This window comes from Xenopus laevis, chromosome 7S (genome assembly GCF_017654675.1).
Source record: "Xenopus laevis strain J_2021 chromosome 7S, Xenopus_laevis_v10.1, whole genome shotgun sequence".
NCBI classification, from domain to species: domain Eukaryota; kingdom Metazoa; phylum Chordata; class Amphibia; order Anura; family Pipidae; genus Xenopus; species Xenopus laevis.
Genome location: NC_054384.1, coordinates 53,739,183 through 53,766,740, shown reverse-complemented (window position 1 = coordinate 53,766,740; position 27,558 = coordinate 53,739,183). Strand labels below are relative to the sequence as shown.

The following is a 27,558-nucleotide window of genomic DNA, read 5'->3' as shown; positions in this document are numbered from 1 at the left end:
AATACACAAAAAAATGTGTATATAGTTTTGCCCCGGTGAAGGCAAATACTCACATATATGTCTGTTTGCAACAAACATACTAATTGTGAAAAGTAAAATATTAGCACCAGTAACTGTGACTCGTCCCACACAGTGCAAGTCAATGCGCATTCATTGGGAGACAAAGGGGCAAATTCACTAACCTCAGAGCACAACACTTCGCCAGGCGTAGATTCGTAAGGACAACGCTAATGCACTAAAATCCGAAGTTGCATCCAGGGTGCCGAACGATGTTGCGCTAGCGTTACTGCGCCAAGCAAAGCAAAGTTGCGCTAGCGTTGCCTAATTTGCATACGGCGGGAAGTTAAAGTTGAATGGACATATATGTTGCAGCAAATACATTACACTACACAAGCCCGGGAAACCTTAATGAAATAAAATTGTTATATTGCCCTACACATTAGTGTATAGTTTATATGCCATATGTTAGGTAATGTAGGGGGGAAGCTGGTTACCCCTAAAATAATGTACACTCTTTTTCACCCTATCACTCTGAAAAAGGAAAAGACGCTAGCGTTTTTTGGGACTTAGAAAATGTTTCAAGAATTTTTTTAGGAACTCCTATCTAATCTATTGCACTTCACCCGGTCTGAGGTGGCGAAGGCAAGTCTGGCGCAAGAGGTAACGTTCAGTAAAATCCGCACCTTAGTGAATTTGCGTAGTTACATCCATTCACCAAAGAGCAAATTCGCCAGGCGTTAGGGAGCGAAATACCGCTAGAGTCTATCTCCTTCGCTAGCGAAATTACGCTGGCGACCATTAGTAAATCTGCGAAGTACCCAAATGACGTCACGCTGGTGAATTTTTAGTCACTTCGGTTCGCCCTTTAGTAAATTTGCCCCAAAGACAGGAGACCTCCTCTGAAACACAGCTTTTCTGTAGGGATAAGTCGCATCCTTACTTGTATTAAGTTGGCTGCAGCACAGTTCCTGAGTTATGTTACATGTCTACAGAAAGCTGCATGCAATGCATATTCACTATCTATACAATTATCAGAAAAAACAGGGAGGGCACTAACGGTGAATGCAGTTAAAAAGTAATAGAAGAAATCAAGACACTGCCTGGCTTTGCACGCGTTATCAGAAAGCCTGCATTGATTCCAGTGTGCCCCGCCCATTTAAAGTCGCATGGCATGAGCACCTTCCAGACGGCCAACAGAAAAGCAAAAGGGCCGGCTGATTGGAGGATGTATGGTGCGCGGATGTTACGGTCACATGGTATTCTAGCGACCTGAGAGAAGTCTATGTGAGTACACTGTAGCGTCTTGAAGCATGCTCGGCAAAGACAGCATGGGTGACAGTGGAGCTTGCAAGCACAGCACATAAGGTAAGAACCTGTAGCGTATATGCTGGCGACTCAGAGTTAAATGGAGACTGAATGCTCACCATTCTGTCACTTTTAATACAATATTCATACAGAATGTGGTGCATTTGTGCTTTGCACCAGGTTGTATCGGTGTGCCTGGTTCTCATAATTGAATGATCATTTACAAAAGGAGTCATCCTATATAATAAAGTTCAAGTGTCTCTGCGTCCAGTCCCTGTGTCCGTGGGATTGCGCTACTGCGCATGTGTTGCCACCCGGCCGGTATGGCCTAGCCGGTAAAACAAGTATTGAGGCCTTTGCCGGTATTAAGATAATACCGGCAATTACATGACCGGTATTTTTTTTGCAGGGCAGGGAGGAAAAGCCATTTAGTTTTCAGCTGCTGGCTGCCTGCTTCGCTGCTCACTCCTCCCTCCCTGCTGCTCCAAATTCCTCAGCGTGTAGTGACGAAATGTGTGGGCGGTGTCAGCTCGCAGACTCTGCAGGGGGATTGGAGAGCCGAGTGTGTGTGCGGCTGACGGCTGTGCTGGGCTGGCTCAGTTGGAAGTTGGACTGCGGACACACACAGTAGTACACAGAACAGTAGTGTGTGGAACAGAACAGCCTGGGTAACCGACTGACTGTGTGGACAGTGGGCGATTCTGGGCTGCGGGGGGCTGCCTGTGTACTTGGGCAGTAATTCTACTTAAGTAAATGGACGGCGTGGTTGGTTACTGACTGAAGCCTGCGCAAAAGTGAATGTGGAATTCTGGACCGCTGGCTGTCAGGAACTGGTGGGTAGTATGTATTTAAGAATGGCAAATGCAGTTGTCATTAAGCTTTTTTTATGCTTGCTGTAGAGAAATTCACATTGCTGTGGAGGAGCCTGCACATTGTTATACCTTTTTATTAGCATTAATCAGCCATTGCCACACAAGGTGCATTTCTGCCTTTCTACTGGGAAATCTACCACTAGATTATAATTATGTTATAACTATCACTCCTAACAGCACTGTTATACTCCCACCCACAGTTATACTGATAGTTATACTGATTCATTAGATAGGTATAAGAAGGGGTGGGATGGTGTTTAGCAAGTGAGGGAATACAGGGTTATGTTTCAAGATGGAGTAAAAGGTTGCAACTTAAGAGACTGCAGCACATGCAAATAAAAAGGTAGAACGCTTTTGGCACCTACAGAAAAAAAAACAGAATTTGCTATGCACAGGGGGTGTGGCTTTGGGTGGGATGGGGGTGGGGCTTTGGGCGGGGCTAAGGCCGGTATTATTTTCCAGAAAAGGTGGCAACCCTACATGTGCCCCACGGACCGTCTCTGGCGAATTTTTTTTAGAATAGAACAATTCTGTTTTTATAAATGTTTGACTACATATGTTCTAGCGCCCGTTAATTTAACAGGCTTAATGTCTAGTTTTCTATAACATGCAAAGGAGATTTGGGTCTAATATCAGGGGAAACGTTCGCCAGGCACTTCGTGAGGCGCTGGAACTTGTAATGTTCTAAATAGATCTATACTGTGAGTGGTACACATGGACTAACTTTCCTAATGTGGCTGTATGGGAACAGTGCTGGGTTTTTTTTTTCCAGGCGTTGGAAGGGCATGGATGCATGTGTTACTCTTAGCCTATATATAATTGTGGATAGTGAGATTAGATTACTAAGGATATAGAAGGTATTTGGAGATGACCTCTGTTCTTGTACACCGTTTTGCAGCACTTTATAGACATTATACATAGTTTGCATTAGTCCCTGTCCCAATGGGATTTACAACCCAAGAACCCTATTGTATTCGCACACACCCACTAGGGTCAGTTTTATTATGTCTGTTCACCTGCCTGCATGCTTTTGCTTGAAACCTATATAGAATATTGGGAATTGCTGAAGTTTCTCTTACAAAGGACATAGAACCTAAGTAAAAGAATTTACTGAATGGGTTACATTATTCACTGGTGTCCAACTTCTTTGATGCCAGGGGTAAAAAATACACTTATATATATGTATTTACAGTATGTTTAATTATTTAGACCGCTTTTCTCCTTCTTTCCATTCCTGTTTAATCTCATGTGACATCTAACCTTTAAAGGATTTTTTTATTTTTCCTCTATTTCCCCATCTTTTTCCTTTGTCATTTCTCCTGCTCTCACCTTCTCCTATTGATCTCTGCATGGTGTGTTTGTTTCTTGCACCACCCTTTTGTTCACTTCTACCCTTCTCACCCTATCAGCTCTTGTTCTTTATTGTCCTGCTTTGTGTTTTGCTGTCCTCTAGAATGGAAGCCTTTGCCCAGGATTGGACCTCCAAAGGATTTTTATGGCCTCCAGTCTGCTCAAATGTTTAAGAAACTTCACTGTTTGATATCCTCATTTGCCCACTACTTGAAATAGGTTGGGACAGCTTTGCTCTAGACCTATTTTCCCTAATGCCTTCTCTGATATATGCGCAAAATAATTGTTTTGTGTGCAACATTTTAAGCTTGTGCCCATTTTTAAATGCAGGTCAGAATAAATGCAAAATTATGTGTTTTCACAGAAAATTCTTGTGCACACCACAGTTTGTTGTGTGAACGCACACAGCTTAGATGGTACATTGTTCTAGACCTATCCTTATGGCTGGGCTAACAGAACTTTTAAATCCAGCCAATATGCTAGGGACCACACACCTGCATGTTTTAATATTGTAGTTTTTGAAGTATCTTTTGCAATAGAGTTGTGGTTTTTAGTAATGATCTAATGGGCATAAGTGTGGTCATCAAGCTTCTAGCACCTCTGTAGGTGTACTTGTATTGGGACACTTTCAGGTTTCTGAAAACCTCCCTACCTTGTAAGCCTTCTGTAGGTACCCTTGAACCCAAAGGCCATTTGACTGGGGCATCAAGGAAAGAAGGTCTCTCTCTAGTTTTGTGACGTATGAGGGACTGAAGATTCTAAAGAAGCACGGATTAGCATACCTTTACAAATACCAACCTTCCTTTTAATATTCCACCAGTGCACCCAGTCCATGCGACTTCCGGAATCACTGTAGAAGTGTTTTGATAGTCCAAATGGAAAAAATTGGAACTTGGGGCCACATGAGTGAGCAAAGGTGCAAGGCTTAAAGCCACTTTTGTTTGAAAAAAGGCAAATGAACCATGTTTTTGGGTGAAAACCCTTCTTCAGGGTCTTCTTCACCCCAAATCATTGTGCACTTGCCTGTTGGGATTTTGACACTTCTTACAAAGTCTTCTTGCACACTTATGCATTCTTTGCAATGGGTGATTTGAAGCACTCTGATTTGACTTGGACATGTGTTTTAGCAGAGGCAGTTCTCAGTATTGTCTATATTTTCTGTCATTTTGTAGCTGTGACAATTAGCTGCTGCTAGTAGTTCTGTGTGTCTTCGCCCTAATAGGGTGGACATGCTGCTGACTTGCAAAATATATTTTTATAACCTGTTACAAGTTTATTTAAAACCTGACCTGTTATCCACACATAGACTGGAAGTGATGTAATCCCAAGGGAGGCAGAGAGAAGACTATTTTGGGCCCGGCCCACTCATATAATAGCATCAGCATATACCTGGTAGCTACCAAATACCCAAATTTTTTGCAGGTAAGACCTGCTACTGAACTCTGTATTCTTTATGACTTCCCTATGTGCTCTTAAAATGTATTTGCGGAACTCTGAAAGATTAATATGTAGACCAGTGGGCTGCTAGTTGGACAACCCTTAAACATATGTTAGAGTTAACATATATGTTAGAGTTATAAAAAAAAGTGTTAAAGGTGTGACCTCTTTTATGCATTATATTGTACCCCTAAATGCATAACACATATGATGTCTATTATACAGTGTTAAGGAATGAAAGGGCTACTAGTCAATAATAATTTTAGTAAATTCTAAATTGTGACCGTTTACCGTATATACTCGCGTATAAGCCGAGTTTTTCAGCACCCAAAATGTGCTGAAAAACTCGACCTCGGCTTATACGCGGGTCATACGCCAATCCCTCACCGGATCCCTGTCATATAGACAGCCCTGCTGAGAATAAGGATTGCACTTCCCCAAGCAAACAGCGTATAAGAAATTCAAATCCCGTAATATCGGATCCCTTACCTCCCTCTCCCATAGCGCATCAGGACTCTGTGACTGACGATCGCCGCCCGGAGCAGGTCCAGGAGCTCCGGGCGGCGCGTCCTTCCCTGCCGGCGTCCTTCCAAAATGGCGGCGCCCATGGCCGCCACGTGGGTAGAGGCGCCGGCGCCGCTACCCACGTGGTGGCCATGGGCGCCGCCATTTTGGGAGCTGTCTATATGACTAGAGGAGCGTTCCTGTACAAAGTACAGATTGATTTTCAATCAGCCCCTAGGCTTATACACGAGTCAATACATTTTTCCAGTTTTCTTAGGTAAATTAGGTACCTCGGCTTATACACGGGTCGGCTTATACACGAGTATATACGGTATTTATATTTCATGTTTGGTTTGACATGAGTATTATTACAAATACAATAATATATATAAATTTACCAACATATATTAGTTGTTCGTAGTAGCCAACATTTTATTAGTAGTAAACAAGGGCCTTTGTCAAGATTACATATGGAAGTAATGACAGCTATCAGAAAGTAATGACAGCTAGCAGAATTGCAGAACAGAAAGATTAAATCCAGTCTCAACAAAGTGTCACTTTGACTTTTGCCCCAGTTTCCATAGAACAAAGTTTCTGCTTTAACTATATTATAATATTCTATAATCACTTCTTCCTAGTTACTATTAAAAATGGATAAATAACCAGCATATTTATAGAACTATTATCAAGTAGTTTTAAAGTTTTAATATAGATTAGGAGAACTAGAAATAACGTTATAGAAATGTTATTTAACAGGGTGACTTCATATGCAGATGAATGGTATATGCTGTAATTATACTTCTAATTAGAATTTTGTATTTTTTTCCCTGCACATTAACTGCGTCTTAAACCCCAAGTTTTAGTCTTTATAAAATTTAGTATGTTGAGCTTACAAATAAAACACATCAGAGTACTCAGCCTTTCCTGACATAGGGGCACTCCTACTTGTGCCGTTCATTTGTATACCCAGAGTACACATTTGGCAACATATTAAATTCAGTTTTTAACTAGTAAGGTGAAAGATATGCAAACTTTATTTAACATGCGCTCCAAGGATCCTTAACGTCATCCCTTCAAAACACACAAAACAAACTAATAGATAAGAAATGGCTTTTTTTGTTGATCAGGTGCTTCTATTCTTAAAGCCAGTCGCCAATGCTAAATCGAGAACAACAGCCATCCAAGTCATTGGTCAGTGGGAATCTGCATACACAATGTTTTCTTCTCTGTCATTACCATATTTTACACAAACTGTTTAATGCTCCGTCAATGCCATTAAAGGTTTCAAACTTTGTCTAACAGCATCTTTTATAGGGAATGCATTCTGGACATATAAATCGGATAATCTCTTGCACATGGTGACCGCTTCCCAGTCATGTCACTGGGAAGTGAACTGCAGCAGTTAGTGATGCATATTAAGTGGTGCTACATGATATCCTTTACTGTATCTGACTTGCTGCACCCTTGTGCCTTCCAAGAAAGGACTATTATAGTTCTATGTATGCATTTATTTAAATAGAAAAATGAATAATCTTCAGATAGCTAAGGCAATTTTCTGGTATGTTTAAATGCCATGACCCTCAGGAACGTTAATGTGCATATTGTATAACATTTTGTACCAAGAATAGATGTGTTGCCCTTATTCTCTTTACCATATGGTGGAGTCAGGTTCAGGATTTTTTAACTATTATATATTTATAAAATCATCAACACAGAAGCTATCTAGATAATGACAAGTAGTGTATACAATGTCTTTAATATAACTGCACAGTTGTAATGAAGTCTAGTTGTAATAAAGAAAAACATTTCTAGTCAGATATTACAGTATACCACTGTTCTTAAAACTATAAAGCTCCTAATGTTTCATGCTAATTGAAATAATTGAGTACATCACCAACCCAACCTAAAAAATTTGTTGTATTTTGCAATTATTGTAAGAAATTTTGCATGTATTGATTGTAGTGAATCGGTCCTTTGTATCAGTCTGAAAAACACATTGATTGCTAGTCGTCAAGATAAGTTAATTGCAAGAAAAGTATCTCCTGCTGTCACCCAAACTTAAAAAGCAGTATGCTAAAAGTCCTCTTTTTCTTAGTTTTAGCTCAAAAAACAAAGGTTCAACATTTTAGCTTTTCTTTGTTTGGATAGAACATTGGATCAAACAGAAGAGGCTCCTTCCTGTAGTCCTTTAATTTAGAAGCAAACTCTGTAAATATGGCATGCTGCATCACTGATAACTGATAAGCTCTGGTTAAAGGGGAACTCAGGGTACCAAACCAAAATTTGATAAAGAGGCCCACATAACACAGAAACCCCTAATATACCCATTGCAGTTGCCTGTTTCTTCAAAAGCTATGCTGAAATGCAGATGTTTAATGGTTCTTCTCTTTCTGCATCATTTAAAATTCTGCATGTGGCCCAGGATAGCTATGAATGTGGCCCAGCTTGAACTTCCGCCAATCTAGGAAACGTCATGTTGCAATGTCATGCACAGAGAGTGTATGTACAAGGTTGCTAATTGTTTGCATGTCTGCTTTAAATTTTACATGGGGTTTGCGGTGTGTGTGGCTTCCTAGAGCTGGAAAAGCAGTTAACAAGTGAGTGTTCGGTTACTTACAAAGGCAGGTAAGCATTCTTCAGCAGCATAGCCCGCTATGCTAGGGATATATGCAGCACCTACATTTGTGAGCAACTTTTTCAAGAATGAACACACCAAGAGTAAAATTAGAACCAAATTATCTGATGAGCACCTTGAGAATTCACTGAGAAATGCAACTATTTCCATTCAACAAGATATTGATACATTAGTTTCTCAAACACAGTGTCAAAAATCCCACTAGATTTATGATAACCCTCTTTTCTTTTACAATAAAATAAATCAAAACTTAGCGTTGGTGTTTGTGTGTATTTTGAGTGTGGCCCCATAACATTTTTCTTCTTCCAATGTGGCCCAGTGGAGCCAAAAGGTTGGACACCCCTGGACTAAACACTGATGTTACAAATTGTAACAACTTCTCCACAGTTTACAGACAGCATGCAGGAATTACATAACCCACAATTCATTGCACTGTGATGTTCCATTCCTTATTGAAAACACGTGTGCAGGGAATTGTGAGGTTTGGAGGATACAGGCTGAGGACAGCTGGCTGCTGATACAAAGTAACAGTAGTCAGCCAGCTCCGCAAAGTAGTCAGAGAGATCAGCAGGAGAGGAGGGTCTAGGCTTAGGGAATTGTTCCAAACCATCAAAAATCATGAAAAATCGCAATATTTTTTTAATTGATGTATATTGCAAAGTTGCTTGAAATTATGTTTAAGTAGCAGGAGAGCATCTCTCCTTCTGATCTCTCTGACTTCTTTGCTGAGCTGGCTAACTACCATATAGTTGGTAGGGTCCTATTTTTTTTTTTTTTTTTTAAAGTATTTTAATCTGCAGTTGCGGGGATTAGTTACCTCCGCTTACTTCAGCCAGATGCAGGTCAATTGCAGATTTACTAAATTCAGTTGATTGCTCCTTTACAGGAGAACTGAACCATAAAAATGAACATTGCTAAAAATGCCATATTTTATATAATGAACTTATTGCACCAGACTAATGTTACAGCTTCTCAATAGCAGCAATAATCCAGGACTTCATACTTGTCTCAGGTGGTCACCATCTTGGAAAGTGTCTGTGACACTCACATGCAACTGTTGAGAAGCTAAGTTTAGGGGTTGTTACTAAATATCCATCAGAAAATTAGGGTTTTCTGTAAAATAAGATGATGCTACAGGGCTTATTATTAAATTCTGATGCTAATTGCACTGTAATTATCTGTATTAATTTCTAATCGGCCTTATATTGTGACATTTCTATTCTATGTTTACTATATATATCTTTGGAGACACCGATCTTTACTGCTAAAGGGCTGTGGTTGCCTTGGGCTGGTTACAGAAGCACAAAACATCATGTACAACATTTCTAGCTACTTCTTTAGTTAGGCCTTAGTTCTCCTTTAAGGGTGGTGGTGTGACTTGGTGAGTTGGTTTTTATAACTCTTCCTAGACACGTCACCATTGACTTTGTAATCTGAACAAATCAGAACATTTTCACCTGAGGTTTTTACGTTTCTCCTGCTTTTTGCTTTATCAAAATTGCATCATCATGTCTTGGTGAAAGTACCCCTTGCAACTAATAACCTCCAGTACACAGGGCCCAGGAAGACTGATGAGTCAGAGATTAAAGTTTAACTGAAAGAGTAGCCACAAAGCACTGTACGTTATTAGGGCAATTAACATCTGGTGATCCCGTTATGGCCTGTGAATTGAAAAAAATCAATTCTGCCCATGGCTCAGAAAAATAGTTTTACACATATAGCAGTTGATTATTACTTAAAAGTAATACAGTGAAACCTCGATTTTAAGTACCCTGATTTTAAGTTTTTCCGCATTTTACATTTTTTGTTTGTGGTCCCACCAATTTATAATGCATTTCCCTGATTTTAAGTATTGTTTTCCTGGATTTTACATGAAAATTTTGTCCTGATGTTCCTCCCTCTATGAATGTTCTTATTTATAAAATAGAAGTTTAAAATACTAACCAGATGTATATTTTGCCATGGTTCTGCCTGTAAATGGTCAATTCCAATTAGTCTGCCCCATATACAGTCCTGCACTAGTGATGAGCACCTGCCCGATACCCGCCCTCCCTCCCTCCACCTGAGCCCAACTTCCGGGTTCCTTTTATAGACTCACGCCAACCCGCCCTGCTGCTGATGTCACAAAAGAGGCGGGGCGAGCAGACGCGCATCTAGAAAAGTTGAAGCCGGTACGCACATCACTATCCTGCACCAATCACTTATTGCTTTAGGTTGTGTATGTACTGTATGTGACTGACAGAGAGGCCTTGCACATGCCCCCAATAGTGTAACATTAATGCTGCAATGTTTAACCCTTGTTATTAACACAGTTAATATTGTATCTCAAAGTAAAGCGGACTCCTGTGCTTATATTCTTTCAGTACTTGAAGAAAAAGTTACTTTAACACATTTTCCTGATTTTACATTTTCCCGGATTTTACATAATTTTTCCTGGTCCCCTCAAAAATGTAAAATGGGGGTTCTACTGTAGTAATAAAAAGTTACAGGTGAGCTTACAACATACTAAATGCAAAGTTTGGTCACCACTGGCCAAAAACATATTTACATCATTTTGAATGTTAACATTTGCAACTATTGCAGTAATCAGTGTGTTATAAAATATTCTACTGTATCTTTTTGTTATTTAGGGGACCAGGGAAAATTATGTAAAAACCAAAAAAATTTGTTTGCGCAAAGGAATAACTTTTCATATTGCAAATATTTTTTCTGTTACCGACTTTTATTACATTCCCCCAAAAGACTTTACTAGGTTAGTTCAGCATTTTTACCAGTAAAGCACTACCGTTACTCCCACACTCTGTCTGGGAGTTACGTTTTTTTTTTTTTTTAAATTGCCACCCACACTGGGAGGGAGCTCCCGGTACGAGCAGGCATGTGCATGTGACGTCAGAAGCTCATTATATGAAATGCACGTAATGGCCATTCTGAACATTACACAGTACGGTTTTGTAAAGTACTTTAGCACTACAGATACTCCTCACATTTGCATCAGTCAAGAGAATTGGTGTTACATAAACTGTAAAGTACAGTATGAAGGAAAATGTAAAAATAATAAATGGTACTCCAGCATGTAGTACTGCAGCATAGTCTTTATTGTTTAAACACACAAACCAGCGTTGCTTTGGAAAAAATATAGTTCAGTACAGTACTAAACTAAAAGGATCCAAGAAAATAACTTTGCACATGGTAAGTATTCTGAGAAAGGAGTGCAGGCCTACCCCACAAAATTGTTTATACAGGACATCAAAGTAATGAACCTCCCAAAAAATCTGTCAAAATTGCTGAAAATGCTGTCAATACAGTACCATTTCTTGCAGCAGTATGTACTGCTTTGTCTCATACATGATGGAGTTTATTCGGATGATGCTTGAAGACTTGCAAACCATTCTTGCAACACCGACTCCATCTATAGACTTGAACTGCATCACACACATTCTATTTTTTATTTTTTGCCTGTGGACCACACTCTGCACCTGCTCTCTGCTTTATTATTGTTCTCCGTACTGTGACTGGAATTACTTGCTTTTTAGCCAAAGAGTGTTGGGTTCCATGATATGACTGTGTACGATGTAGGATGGAAATCTTTTCTTCCATGGACAGATATTTTTGTTCTCTTCTTGGCACACATTCTGTACCTAGAAATGTACAAAAATCTTTACTTTGTCTACAGCATACATTGTATAGGTACCCTCCCATTTCTGTAGGCTAATGTCATATGGGGCTGAAAATCGACCTGCTGAAATACATAGGCCACTAGACAGCCCCTACGCTGTCATTAGCCTGTTGTCCTGCCTGCACCTGGAACAACTGTGTTGGCCTGGGTACAGACATACGCAGCAGATTTTGGCATGACAATGTAAACTCAAGATTAAGCATATGCTACAGTTGTGATAGCAGTGTGACTGATACTGTACACATCACCATCTCCACAAACACTGCATCACACACAAACACACACACTTTATAACACACAATTCAAAATGTACAGCTACAGTAGTGTTCTGTATACAAAATTTCTGCATTTGTGTCAAAGGGGTAAGGTATACAGACCACATCATTGCCCTACACTGCATAATACAACTGGGTATTCAGATGCTTGCTGGCCTGCCTGCTCCAATAACATTTGCTGTCTGTCTGACTCCTCTCTACAGTGTGTCAAAATGACCAAGCCTGACAATAGTCTCCCCTTTAACCCTTTACATGCCAAGCACATACCCCCATATGTAATAAAAAGCACTAAGTTTGCCCAGTAGCAGTAACAACCAATAAGATACTTGCTTTTAAACAGGTGACCAGTAAATGCTTCCTGCTGATTGGCTGCTATGGGTTATTGCACCTGGAAAAACTTAGTGTCTTTTATTATATAACCTCCATAGTGCCTTTGTCTACCAGCACACAGGAGGTAACTCCAAAGAATTTAGTAGCTGCGTTCTTGTGCACTTAGAGGTTTCTCTGTGTAGGTTGTTGTCGCTGCCCCTGCAAAGAGTCAGGAGTGATGACTAGAAAGCTTTTCTTAAAGAATGATTAATGTCTTAATCTGTTTTAGTGGCCTCAGGATGGTGAATGCAAACAGCAGTGATAGTGGCACCGCTAGCTGTAGTAGTGAAGAAAACTCCAAGGAAAGCTCCCGATGTTCCACACCAGTCCTGGACATAGAGCGCCATGAACGTCTCAAGGATAAGATGAAAAGGCGGATTGAAGCTGGCGATAGATGGTTCTCATTGGAGTTTTTTCCTCCACGTACAGCAAGTGGAGCGGTTAACTTGATCTCCAGGTGTGGTCTCTTAAAGAGTGTTCTTTTTAGGCTTCACATTTTAAAGCACAATTATTTTTTAAGTAATACCACCATTATGTGTGTGTCACTCATTTTACCATAGAGTCATATACAGATTTACCTGAAAGTCCAATATAGATATAAAGATATCTACTTTTGGAATACCGGCACTCACGAAAAAATAGATAAATGACTGCCTGGGAGCAATCCTTAAATGCATTACTAATATAGTCCTTAAAAGGAGCACTCACAGGTCTTAAGAGTAATCAAAAGAAGGTTTAATGTGGGCACAAAACTGACGTTTCTGCTGGAACACCAGCCTTTCTCAAAGTGAAACAGCACTTCAAAAAATCGGTTTATATACAGGAAGTAACAAGTGGGGGCGTGACAAGCAGGGTGTGTGTGACGTGTTACCATTTCATTGGCTGGGATAAGGGACTGCAACATTCAAATCAGCCAATCTTAAACCTCAATACAATTTTTTAAAACAACCAATATAATCCACTAATCCCTCATTGTGAATATAATAGAACAAACGTGTATCAAGTGTGTAGATACAAAGTAACTATCTTGGTGACATCAAAAACCTTTGAACAGTGTGTCAGAATAAAACACATGTTATCAACTCAAATCGGAAACGTAGACTATATTAGATATATAGATTTACAGAAATATATATGGATATTCTTGAAACTATGGCTGAATGACTGGTAAACTAATATTTTCTTTTATCTGTAAGCAACTCATAAGCTAAGGAAGCTCGACAAAAAGGTTGAGCTTTTAAGTGTGGCCTGACTATATGTTGGACCTACAAGTGCAGCTTGTACTTGTACAAGTTTGAAATCAGTGTCATAGTGATGTCATCGGTTTTAATCAGACATTAATGATGTCATTTCTGTCACATCACTCGTTGAAATGGTCATGAAACGCCTCTGCAATTTATAATATCCTTATATTTTACAGAAGGGGGTACTTTATTCACTATATAATAGCACTTTACACTACATTCTTCCTCCCCCAGTGTCTTTGCTGCTTTTGGTCTGAATTACTAAAGTAGATGAAGCACTGAGATTGCTACATGTTCAATATTCAGCTGGTCAAAAGTTGAAAGAAAGAACCCTTATTTGATACTGTGACCCTGCTCATTTATAAGATCATTATCAATTCATGTGAGTAATGCAGGAGTGCCATCAAGTGTAGGCAAAGCTAGGGGTTACAAAACAGTGTTTGTCTACTGACACCACACTCTCGTTTAAACATACAATACCTTGCACTAGTTTGGATCACACAGCCAGTTGAGAGGAATTACAGAAGTACAGTTCAGGGGATTACCATCTGAAGAGAAAATGTATAGAACTACTGTTATGCAACAATTGCCTTTCTCTGCATTTGATGACCTTTTTTATGTAATGACTCGGTGGTAGAGACCAGTTATAAAGGTTCCCTTTTGATGTTTTAAATTTGTTTTTATGTAACAACTTGTGATTTATCTAATTATTTGGAGTATTTTCATTGGTAATTCTTCAGGGCAGTGGCACACTGGGAGATTTGTAGTCCACAATTATTTATGAGCGAGCAGGGGCAACAAATCTCCCGAAAGTGCCTCTCCATAGGAAATAATCGAAAATCATTAGTGGTATGACCAACTTATCGTTAAGTTAGCCAAAGTTGCCTCTGTATTTTTAAGTTGCCTCTGGAGGAAATATGGGAAACTTACCAATATGTTGATCATAACGCCAGCAATTTCATTTATTTCCTATGGAGAGGCATTTTTGGGAGATTTGTCTCCCCGTGTGCCACTGCCCTCAGAGGTTTTCCAAGTCATGCTTGCATTTCATTATACACAGACACTGACAGATTTCTGCTTAAAAGTAATAAAAGACAGTTTATTATGTCTCATGGTGCCACCTTTATATAGACAAAACATCAGTACAGAGAATTATAGATAGTGTTCACATGAATATTAGTTCTTGCACACAATATATGTTCCAAACATAAATGTATAGACAGGGCTGCATACCCATAGTGTAAAACTGTAGGCACTTTCAATAAGATTAAGGTTAAGTGTAGTGGCTGTTATGAGCCAAATGCGTCCAGATCCACACAGTTCACATGGTGTCCTGTTTTCACAGCAGTAGCTCTGTGTTTAATCCCATGTGGAATATAACATTCTGTAACATCTAGTAAGAGACGAAGGCTCTCATGATTTTCATTTATATCACAGGGTCCAGAAATCTATTTCACACTGTTAAAATCCTATCAAGTGTGATGGCACATGCCATCCAGTTTCCCTTATCACCAGTGTTCATGTATACAGGTAACATAGTAAGTAAGGTTGAAAAAAGACACACGTCCATCAAGTTTAACCTTTTCGTTTTTTGTTTTTTTTTATCTGCCTAACTGCTAGTTGATCCAGAGGAAGGCAAAAAACCCATCTGAAGCCTCTCCAATCTGCCTCAGATGGGGAAAAATTCCTTTCGGACTAGTCCCTGGATCAACTTGTACTATGAGCTATATTCCATAACCCTGTATTCCCTCACTTGCTAAAAAGCCATCCAACCCCTTCTTAAAGCTATCTAATGTATCAGCCTGTACAACTGATTCAGGAAGAGAATTCCACATCCTCACAGCTCTCACCGTAAAAAAAAAAAAACCCCTTCCGAATATTTAGGCGGAACCCCTTTTCTTCTAATCGGAATGGGTGACCTCGTGTCATCTGGAAAGACCTACTGGTAAATAAAGCATTAGAGAGATTATTATATGATCCCCTTATATATTTATACATAATTATCGTATCACCCCTTAAGTGCCTCTTCTCCAGCGTGAACATCCCCAATTTGGCCAGTATTTTCCATACCTCTTACCAGCTTAGTTGCCCTTCTCTGTACCCTCTCTAATACAATAATGTACTGTTTGAGTGATGGAGACCAAAACTGTACGGCATATTCTAGATGGGGCCTTACAAGTGCTCTATACAGTGGAAGAATGACCCCCTCCTCCCGTGACTATATGCCCCTTTTTTCCAGTGTTTGACTGGATATCCAGAATGCAGGAAACTTGGGGGTTTCCAATGAAGAGGTCTTTCTGTAATTTGGATCTCCATACCATAAGTCTGATAATAATAATTTCAACATTAAATAAACCCAGTGGCATTGTTTTGCTTCCAATAAGAATTACTTATATCTTAGTTGAGATTGAGTGCAGGGTACTATTTTATTATTACAGAGTAAAAAGGAAATAATTAACATTTCAAATTATTTTAGTTAAAATGGAATCTATAGTGGTCTTCCTATAAGTTGGCACTTTCTGAATGACAGGTTTCCAGATAGCAGATCCCATACCTGTATTGGTAATCCTCCCATTTGGATTATTGGACAATGCTCTTCCCGTGGCAGATTGTCATATGTACGCCAATTTGGTATTGACATAACTGTTTTATTGCCTCAGGTTTGATCGAATGGGTTCGGGAGGCCCCCTCTTCATTGATGTGACCTGGCACCCTGCTGGAGATCCTGGTTCAGATAAAGAGACCTCCTCCATGGTTATTGCAAGTACTGCTGTTAATTTTTGTGGGTTAGAGAGTATTTTGCATATGACATGTTGCACTCAGACTAAGGAGGACATTACAAAGCATCTCCAAAAGGCAAAGCATCTTGGGCTGAAGAACATAATGGCTCTTCGAGGTGGTAAGGATCCAAAATGCTTGTTTTGTAGTGCAACAAATGGTATATATCATATACACATATGTCTAAGTATATTTTTTCTTGAGCAGTCGACATCAGATCCATTTGTTCACTTACCCAGAACAACTGCTAAAACCAAACAGTGGCTGCCAAACCTTTTCTAAAGCTCCCAAAATGCCTATACTTCTTGGAGGTATGGCTGACATCCTTCCTTGAAAGGAAGGTTTGTGGTCTCCTTTTTTTCCTTCAGTGGTCCTATTTTATTTTTTTTTTTTTTAATAGTGAGAGTAGTAAAGTTTGTGAAAGTGATTCCCTACAGGTGATAAACTGGCAACTATAAAGGCACTGTCACATAGGGTGATTTATCAGCCAGTCGAGAAATATTATCTCCCTAGAACGACGAAGTGCCCAACAGTACCTGCCATTTCACATTAGTTGGGATTGCTGCACTTATAGCACATTACATGGGACAATCATATGTAATCACTTAAAAATGCCAGAATTGCCACATGTTGGAAACTTTGCAAAATACATTCATTGACATCTTTGTTATTTCGTTGTTATTTTTATATGTATTGCTATTGAAAGCAGTCCCTTTCTATTCTCTGTCCTGATGGCTCAGACTGTGTAAACAATGTAAGACAAGACAGCTGATTAAACAGACCTGTTTTGCTACTAAGAATTTTGCAACATTGTTTAAAAATGTAACAACCAGTTAAACAAATTCTACTTTTAGTAGGAATTGTTTGATGCGTAAATTTAAGAGCACTGAACATTTTTAGTAAATGTATAGTGGAAAGTTGCTTAGAATCACTGTGTTTTCTTTTACTAGGCAAATCTTTTTGGGAGTTGACTTGCCCTTATGCATGTTTGAGTGTGATTATGCAAGTGGGATTGTAAACTTCCCTATAGGATGCAAACATGCCAATCAGGACACAACAAGACACCTTGTGGAGGGGAGGTTAAGGTTAACAATCTGTCTGATTGAATTTTTGACTTCATAAAACAAAACGTTTCATTTTTCTTTTTATATTCTTAGTTTATAACCACAGAAGTAACAAGATTGTTATAAATTCTGTTCAGATCCATTTGTTCGGCCAGGCCACACTATGCATCTATGTCAGGACATCATTCTATCATTTGATAAAGTTCACTGCAAATGTTATGACTATATATGAAGACAAATACAGGTTTTAATAAAAAAATTTACACTATTGTGAACTAACATACCACTAGTAATTTTGCTTATTTACATTTGTGTTTGCATTAAGAATGCATCAAATACAGGATTCAGATCAATTTAGCAAAACTGAATTGGGGCATATGACTTAAAAGGCAATAAAGGTTTAATCACTGAGGATGGGTTTAGATTGTTGGGCACCCAAGTCACTAACCATCTGGCATGTGATGGTGCTCCTCCACTTGAGAAATGCAGGACTGAACATGAAGAGAACAATATTTAAAGGAATAGTTTAATTTGTATTATATTGGTTGTGTGCAACTTATTTCTTGAATGTGCAACTAATGGTATTTGTTTTGTTTTTAGACCCTACTGGTGAGGAGTGGGAGGAAGAAGCAGAGGGCTTTAATTATGCTGTTGATCTTGTTAAGCACATCCGTCATGAATTTGATGATTACTTTGATATATGTGTTGCCGGTAAGATGCGATTGTTTCCCCCCTCACAACTTGTGTTAAATGTCTGCCAAAGAAAACCTTGATAGTAAGTTTTTTTTTTTCCTCTTTCTGTAATTAGGATATCCCAAAGGACACCCTGAAGCAGATAGCTATGACCAGGACTTAAAGCACCTTAAGGAGAAAATAGATGCTGGAGCAGATTTTATTATCACTCAGCTTTTCTTTCGATCTGAGACATTCCTTACATTTTTAAAGGATTGTAGAGCTATTGGGATAACATGTCCTGTCTTGCCTGGAATCTTCCCCATACAGGTATGTCATTGATATGAACATACAAGGCCCATTTTATTGTACCTAAAATATTCATCACCACCTTAGAAAAAGCATGTAAAGGCAACTTGGGAACATTTGCTTTTTAAGTATATTGTTGACCCATGGCCAGCTCTAAATATGGGGCTACATGTGTAGCTATGCTTATTCAGCTTACCTAATTCTGTGAGCTTTCTCGGGATGCAAGCAGTGACTTCAGAGTGGCTAACAAAATTTAGGCCACTTACTTGCCTGTATAGCACTAGTTTACTATTGGAAGTTTTAACAGAAATACAACACTTGTAGCATAGCCTTTAAGTGCTTATCCCTCTCGTTGCAAACCAAAGAAAAGATTGCTTTCTGAATATCTGCTTTGCTCTTGTGCTTGTGCTTCATATGGTCATGAAACTCCTCAGTGACCTATAATATCCTTATATTTTACAATAGGGGTACATTAGTTATTTTATAAACAGTACTCTGTGTTCTCACATGGCAAAAAAGAATATTGTACTGCTTGTTGTAAAATATGAGTATAGTCTTATAGAAGACTATTATAATTATATTTTACAGTTGGGGATTACATTATTCACTAAATCACTTCATTTGCATGCATAAGATCTCCGTGTAGGAAAGAAACTAAGACTTGCTGGCACAGATACTTTGTGAGCTTTGTATGCAATAGGTGACAAAAAGCATAAAAATCCCCTACCTGCCAGAACATGACTAAGGTGCTGCATCAGCATTGAACTTCTCACTTCGGTGCCATTATACCACCTCATCCCTTGCCCCAGGCTGCAGAGTGCATAGATACGTATGCACATTTAGATATAAAGATCATACAGTATATTTTATCAAAATATAATTATATTGCTTGAAACTAAAATATTCTAATATGGTAAAGATAATCTTACCACAAATATAAATACATTTTCTAACTATTCAATAGCGATTTAATAGATTTAAATGTGGTTGATTTCAGTTTAAAGCTTGCATAAACTATTACAGGTATAGACTATGTTATCTGAAATGCTTGAGACCTGGGGTTTTCCAGATAAGGCATCTTAATGTAATTTGGCTCACAATACCATAAGTCTGCTAAAACAAATTGGAAAAACCCAATGGAATTTTACCACCAATATGGGGTTTTGTAGCTTAGTTAGGATCCAGTACAATGCAATGTTTTATTACAGAGTAAAAAAAGAAATCATTTAAAAAAAAACGATTTGCTTATAATGACCTTTGTGGAAGATGACCTTCCTGTAATTTGGATCTTTCTGGATAACTAGTTTCCAGATAAAGGATTCCATAAATATACATTTGTAAAGAAGCTTGATTGCCTTTCAACGTTATCATTCTTTGGTGTGAATTATAGAATCTGAATGCTGATTACACTTTACAAGTACATTAGAGGACATTATAGACAAATAGCAGGGGACCTTTTTACCCATAAAGTGGATCACCGTACCAGGGGCCACCCCTTTAGACTATAAGAAAAGAACTTTCATTTGAAGCAACGTGGGTGGTTCTTCACAGTCAGGACAGTGAGGTTGTGGAATGCACTGCCGGGTGATGTTGTGATGGCTGATTCCGTTAATGCCTTTAAGAATGGCTTGGATGATTTTTTGGACAGACATAAAATAAAAGGCTATTGTGATACTAAGCTCTATAGTTAGTATAGGTATGGGTATATCAAATTTAATTAAAAGTAGGGAGGGGTGTGTGTATGGATGCTGGGTTTACATTTGAGGGGTTGAACTTGATGGAAAAAATTTTCCTTGGTTTAATTTTTCTTTTTCTTGTTGTCTTAACAGGGGTATGGCTCTTTGCGCCAGCTAGTAAAGCTTTCAAAACTTGAGGTCCCCCAGGAAATTATGGATATCATAGAACCAATTAAGGATAATGATGCAGCTATTAGGAATTATGGCATTGACTTGGCAGTATCAATGTGTAGGGAACTGCTGGACAGTGGTCTTGTACACGGACTTCACTTCTATACGCTTAACAGAGAGGTAGCCACCATTGATGTCTTGAAGCGCCTTGGGATGTGGAAAGAAGATCCTAGGTGGGTAAAGCAATTTTGCTGTAACAAGGATCTGCTCCGCAAAGTTAGCAATATTTAATGAAACACAAACAAAATTACATTTTGTGTACCTCTACATAATGACCTCTTATAATAGTCATATGAAAAAGTTTGGGAACCTGTCTTAGTTCTTTGGAGTTTTGTTTATCATTGGCTGAGCTTTCAAAGTAGCAACTTCCTTTTAATATATAACATGCCTTATGGAAACAGTAGTATTTCAGCAGTGACATAAAGTTTATTGGATTAACAGAAAATATGCATCATAAATTAGACGGGTGCATACATTCGGCACCCCAACAGAGATATTACATCAACACTTAGTTGAGCCTCCTTTTGCAAATGTAACGGCCTCTAGACGCCTCCTAAAGCATTTGATGAGTTTCTGGATGGCGGTATTTTTGTCCATAGATCCATATAAAATCTCTCCAGTTCAGTTAAATGTGATGGCTGCCAAGCATGGACAGCCTGCTTCATATCATCCCATAGATTTTCGATGATATTCAAGTCGGGGGACTGTGACGGCCATTCCAGAATATTATCCTGAAGAATTTATTGATATTGGGTTGAATTCATCTGACCCTCGACTTTAACAAGGGTCCCAGTCCCTGAACCACACATCCCCACAGCATGATGGAACCTCCACCAAATTTGACAGTAGGTAGCAGGTATTTTTCTTGGAATGGGGTGTTGTTCTTCCACCATGCAAAGCACTTTTTGTTCTGACCAAATAACTAAATTTTTTTATCATCAGTCCAAAGCACTTTGTTCCAAAATGACTGTGGCTTGTCTAAATGAGCTTTTGCATATAACAAGCGACTCTGTGGTGAGAGTGCAGAAAGGGCTTGTTTCTCATCACCCTGCTGTACAGATGTTCTTTGTGCAAATTGTGCTGAATTATACAACAATGTAAAGATACACCATCTGTAGCAAGATTGGAGGTGATCTTTGGGTTGTCTGTAACCATTCTCACAATCCTACACATACGTCGCTCCTGTATTTTTCTTGGCCTGCCAGACCTGGGTTTTACAGCAACTGTCCTTGTGGCCTTCCATTTCCTGATTACATTCCTTACAGTTGAAACTGACAATTTAAAGCTAACATTTTGTAGCCTTCTCCTAAACTATGACACTGAAAAATCTTTGTTTTCAGATCTTTTGAGAGTTGCTTTGAGGATCCCATGCTGTCACTCTTCAGAAGAGAGTCAAACAGAAGCACAACTTGCAATTGGCCACATGAAATACCTTTTCTCATGACACACCTGCCTATCAAGTTCAAGGCTTAACAAGCTAATCCAACCAATTTGGTGTTGCCAGCAATCAGTATTGAGCAGTTACATGCATTCAAATAGGCAAAATTACACCCAAACTTTTGCACAGCCAATTTTTTACATTTGATTTAATTTCATACAACTGAATACTGATTTACTAAAAATCTTTGTTCAGAAAACACCCCAGTACTCCTGGGAAATGAAAGACATACCACTGTTCTTTTTCTTTTTTGTTGAAAGTGGAGTAAGTTATTATGCAGGCTGAGAGGGGTTCCCAAACTTTTTCATATGACTGTATGTGGGCAACTTTAGACAATGGAGTGACAATAGATCTCAGTCAAATGTTGCTGTTACAGCATTCCATAAAGATTTGCTCTCTAAACGAAGGTCTGTTTGTTTTGGTGTGTTGCAGTGTTTTTTACTGTCTAATTCTGTATTAACCTATGCATCTGTGTTTGACAATGGCAATATTATACAGTATCAAATCTATCCGGGAAGTATCATCCTTGTCGGAGGGGATCTTATGAGACTTGCAATCTTGGGGAGGCTAAGTGGCGGATGAGAGTCAATAAAGATTGTGCACTTGGGATTTTAAAATGTGCTGGATATTTTAAAGCTAAAATAAGTGAATTCTAGATGGAGTAGGACCTAAGAATACTTACAGATAATAAACTTAGCTGTAGCAATCAATTCCAGTCCGTATCAGTTTGGGGCAGCAGGATATTGTCAGTGGTATAGTAGTGTAGCCTCACAAGAGGAAGGGTATTTCTCTGTCGTCTCAGGGGGAGACCGGGAACCATGGGGGTTAAGCTGCATCCTCCAGGAGGCAGGACACTTGTTAAATTATTCAAGGAGCGTATCTGGTCCCGCTTAACCGCACACACTGTACTTAATCCAATCATTTTTTTAAGTGTCCTACTCCCGGGATGAAGGACAGTGCTCTGATAGAAACTTCTATTTTGGTCAGCGGTCAGGTATTTCTTACCCATTACAGAGGACTGTTCATGCCACATATAAAATATTCTGTGAAGCATGTCTTCTGTACTCATAAGTTTCTATATTATTGAAGTAGTTCTTCTGACAGATAAATTAAATTTTTCCAATTGACAATATATTACTTTTATGGTCTGGCATGCCAGCTGGATACAGTGGTGTTCATAATATATGTTTGACTTTCTTTTTCACTATTAGGCGACCCATGCCTTGGGCTATGAGTGCACATCCTAAGCGAAGAGTAGAAGATGTCCGTCCAATTTTTTGGGCTAGTCGGCCAAAGAGTTACATACATCGTACACAGGAGTGGGATGAGTTTCCAAATGGGCGTTGGTATGTTTACTGACAAGTGCCTTTAATTGTTCTGGAAAAATGTCCAGGTCTTTTAGTTAAATTTTTACTTATTCGTTTAAGGGGCAACTCCTCCTCTCCAGCTTTTGGCGACTTAAAGGACTATTACCTCTTTTACCTGAAAAGTAAATCTCCACGAGAAGAATTATTGAAAATGTGGGGACAAGAACTCACCAGTGAAGAGAGTGTGTTTGAAGTGTTTACGCATTACATCTCTGGAGAACCTAACCCTAATGGGCACAAAGTAAGACTGTCTCCCAGTTCTATATACATGTATAGAAGCCAGGGCTTTCCAGATAAGGGATCTTTCAGTTATTTGGATCTCCTTATGTTAAGTCTACAAAAATCATTTAAACATTAAATAAACTCAATCGGATTCATGCATCTTAAAAAGGAAGAGTACAAGCTACTGGACTGGACTGGCACTTTGTTTTTATAGAGAAAAAGGAAATCATTTTTAAAAATTAGAATTATTTGCTTAAAATGCATTATGGATGAGGCCTTGCCATAATTTATAGATTTTTTGATAACCTCTTTCTGGATAAGTGATCCCATGCCTGTGGTTATATAGTTAAAATACTGTAACTCGTGTATTTTATCATGACTTTTGGTGCACAATTTCCTGTTATAAATTTGGTACACACAAATTTGCTGGAACTGTTAATAGTAAAGGTAAGCCTTGCACATACTAGGTGTATATTGGTGTGATTTGAACATTTCGATTTTCTGATTGGAGTCTCTGTACTATAAAGCAACTGCTTCTTCCGTACATAGGTTACCTGTTTACCATGGAATGATGATCCTCTAGCTCCAGAGACCAATCTACTCAAGAATGAACTACAGAAAGTTAATAAGAGGGGAATTCTGACTATCAACTCCCAACCAAATGTCAATGGGAAGCCCTCCACAGACCCAATAATGGGCTGGGGTCCCAGCAGAGGTTATGTCTTTCAAAAGGTAATGCCAAGGTCAAAGTGGCCTGTTGCAGAATAATTTAATATATATATATATATATATATATGTATATATATATATATATATATATATATATATATATATATATATATATATATATATCTATCTCCATAAAGAAGGCAAGCACTCACAGGGCTTATAACAAAATGGAATTGCCGACACATTTGTTGATATTTTACTAGTTTATTTTAAACCCTTATTATAAAGCTAACATATTGGGTGGCGGGGGGTAATGTTAAGGAAGCTGCAAAGAATTCAGACTGTTCCACATCTGTATATGTTGTTTCCATAGCAGAGAATTCTCATCCATTAATACTGATCTTTGAAGGTGTATAAAGCAAACTGTATGGATCTCTATGAGACACAGATTACTTTAAGGGTATGGCCACACGAGGAGATTCGGGGAGATTTTGTCGCCTGGCGACCAATCACCTTGACTTTTGAGCGACTATCTCCCCGAACTGCCTCAGCGTTTTTCCCCATAGGCTACAATGAAAAGTCGCCTGCGCTAATGCACACGCGGCGATGCGTTTTCAATAGTCGCCTAAAGTTGCTGCTTCCTAAACATGACCACCCTCCCTCCAACATGTTTTATTTATAACTATATAATGGGGAGATAGTCTAAGCCGGTAATACTGATCTTTGAAGGTGTCTGTGTCTCATACAGATCCATACAGTAGTACTGACTGACTAAACAAATAAACTACATCACTGCCCTTTATACGTGTAAGGTTTAAACAGAACTACCAATAACCTCAGTCTCATGGAAACAAGGAACAGCAAACTGAAAAAGTTGGCTTCAATACTTGATTCCTGCATGCAGAGTAAATGAAAAGTAGGGGGTAAGGAAGAGTAACTTGATTATTTCAGTAATGGCACAGAATTAAATTGATTTTATTTTCATTTATAATTTTTGTGAGGAGTTACAGTATATTGAATTTTAATTTTCACAACAGATGCTCTTTAATATTCATATTATCTTAGCCTTTAACGAAAAATGTTTTCAGTGGGACAATAACATAGAGCTGCCAGCTGAAAGGAAAGCAACTTAAAATGAATACACTGACTTAATTTACTTTGCTCTTAAATATCCATAAAACAATTATACATGTATTTATTGCATAATTTGAGAATTTACACAATATGGTATTTTTAAATGAGCAATAATCCAGTGATTATAAGAATATCAAATGTTTTATATTTCTCATTTTATTGTAAATGCATGTGCCAACCACATTTTTTTCTTATTCATAGGCCTATCTTGAATTCTTCACATCCAGTGAAATGGTCTCTGCCCTGATCAAAGTGCTTAAGCGATATGAGCCACGTATGAACTATCATATAGTCAATGTACACGTAAGTCGAATACCAGACGAAGCAAATCCCTGGCCCTAAAATTTTACAAATGTTCTATGAACACACCCAATGAAATGAGCCTATGTTTCCTCATTTTAGTCAGTTTTTTTTCCTTGACTCAATATCTAATTGGAATCTAAATCAAGGAAATACAACTTTTCAGTTAAATGCTCCATTTAAATGCACCCTAAGGAGTGAGGTACTGATCCCCAATTAGACTTGAACATTCTAAAGGCAACATTTACTATCCAGTGAGATGACATTGGAGTTTAGGCATCTGGGTTGGGTGCAATATCTCCTCAGTCTGACTGATTTTTTAGTTTAGCTTGTGGAATCTTGATAAACAGATGTATGATATGTCTTCCATATGTCTGTTGTTATTGTATAAATGGAAACTAAAACCCTCATTTTTTTATGATTGGCCCAGAGAACCCCTGTCCCTATACTTGAGACAATTTGGAGCCAGGTGTCATTTTTAAAAGGAACAGTAACACCAAAAAAAGTTTGAACATATAATCTACTGTTGTCCTGCACTAGTACAGCTGGTGTTTGCTTCAGAAACTCTACAATAGTTTATATTAAAAAACATGCTGTGTAGCCATGGGGCAACCATGCAAAGCTGAAAAAGGAGAAAATGCACAGGATACACAGCATATAAAAGACAAGCTTTGTATTATTTAATTTCTACACGCAGCTTGTTTAATATAAATTACAGTAGTGTTTCTGAAGCAAACACTCTCACTTTTTCAGTGCAGTGCAATAGTACGTTATATTTTAATTACTTTAAAACACTTTTTTTAATTTCTTCAAACCAACATGACAACATACCTTATTTTTCAGAGAATACATTTTACAAATATTGTTACAGTACTCTATATCATTGACTTTGCTTAATCAACAATATTAGATGTTTGAAAGGAAACCAGTAAATTGCAGTAGCTGGGGGGGCGTGGCCTGAGGCTTCATGTGAGCGGACATGTGCTACCTCCCTGAGCCATATTTATCCTGAAGAAAGGCTATAATTAGCCTACCAAAACATCTCCAGAAGAAGTGAATTGGCAACCACTACCTCAGAGGGTACTCATGGGGCAAAACAGAGCTCAGAAATGGGCATCCCTGTCAGCTGCCAAGTTGGGAAAATTTGCCCGCAAAGACAAGCAAGATGGCACCGACTCTCCAACCAGCGCTCGCTCCTCACAGCCAGGGCCTGAAACTACGCTTCAAGATATACTGCAAGAGATCAGGGCATCTATTGAAGCATGTGCCGCCCTAATCAGCGCTAAGACAGATGAGAGACCACTTGATCTCACCATTATAAAACAAGATCTGCAGAAGTTAAGGGACAGGACAACAGAGGCAGAACGGAGGGTGAGTGATCTGGAGGACAGGTGCGGCCCTCTTCCGGAGCGAATACAGGAGCCTCAGTGGCACGGATGCAGTAACATCGCAAAGGCCGATGACCTGGAGAACAGTCTCCGCCACAATAAATTCCGGTTCCTGGGGTTCCCGGAGAAAGTTGAAGGAGACAAACCGGAGACATTTGTTGAAACATGGCTAGCGGAAGTATTCGGCCGGGCCAATCTCTCGCATGCATTTGCGGTTGAGAGGGCTCACCGAATTTCAACAAGACAGCTGCCGCCGGGAGCTCCTACGAGACCCCTCATCGCCAGGCTGCTCAATACTCGAGATAAGAGACATGATCCTCTTGTTGGTGCGAACCAGGGAAGCCATCCGATACCAGTCTGCAACCATCTCCATCTACGCGGATTATTCGGCGGATGTTCAGAGGCAACGCGCTAAATTCCTGGAAACAAAGAAAAGGCTGAGCGCAGCCAAACTTGTCTACATAATTCTTTATCCTGCCCGCCTGCAGGTCATTGCCAATAGAACATCACACTTCTTCACTTCCCCACAGGAGGCTAATACTTGGTTAAACGCAAACAACATCCCACCGCTGCAATAACCACATCGGAACCGATGCCATACCAGTATCAGGCAAGTGACTGAGTATTATCTCAACATTGAATG

The 27,558-nt window shown here is 39.0% G+C and overlaps 1 protein-coding gene across 2 annotated transcripts in view; it reads left to right on the top strand.

Moving 5' to 3' along the window:
- The first annotated feature begins 1,198 nt into the window (after nucleotides 1-1,198).
- The window catches only part of mthfr.S (methylenetetrahydrofolate reductase (NAD(P)H) S homeolog), a 36,856-nt gene continuing 10,496 nt past the window's right edge, over nucleotides 1,199-27,558 (top strand). The window contains exons 1-10 of one of the 2 annotated variants that reach the window (XM_018227700.2): nucleotides 1,199-1,365; nucleotides 12,653-12,880; nucleotides 16,328-16,566; nucleotides 18,110-18,220; nucleotides 18,318-18,511; nucleotides 20,320-20,570; nucleotides 23,047-23,181; nucleotides 23,263-23,443; nucleotides 23,974-24,156; nucleotides 25,429-25,530. In XM_018227700.2, the coding sequence (XP_018083189.1) occupies nucleotides 12,663-12,880; nucleotides 16,328-16,566; nucleotides 18,110-18,220; nucleotides 18,318-18,511; nucleotides 20,320-20,570; nucleotides 23,047-23,181; nucleotides 23,263-23,443; nucleotides 23,974-24,156; nucleotides 25,429-25,530 (1,614 nt within the window). In that variant the 5' untranslated portion in view covers nucleotides 1,199-1,365; nucleotides 12,653-12,662. Of the gene's footprint in view, nucleotides 1,366-1,816; nucleotides 2,139-12,652; nucleotides 12,881-16,327; nucleotides 16,567-18,109; nucleotides 18,221-18,317; nucleotides 18,512-20,319; nucleotides 20,571-23,046; nucleotides 23,182-23,262; nucleotides 23,444-23,973; nucleotides 24,157-25,428; nucleotides 25,531-27,558 lie in introns of those variants that run through there. The other variant, XM_018227699.2, reaches the window with a different exon arrangement.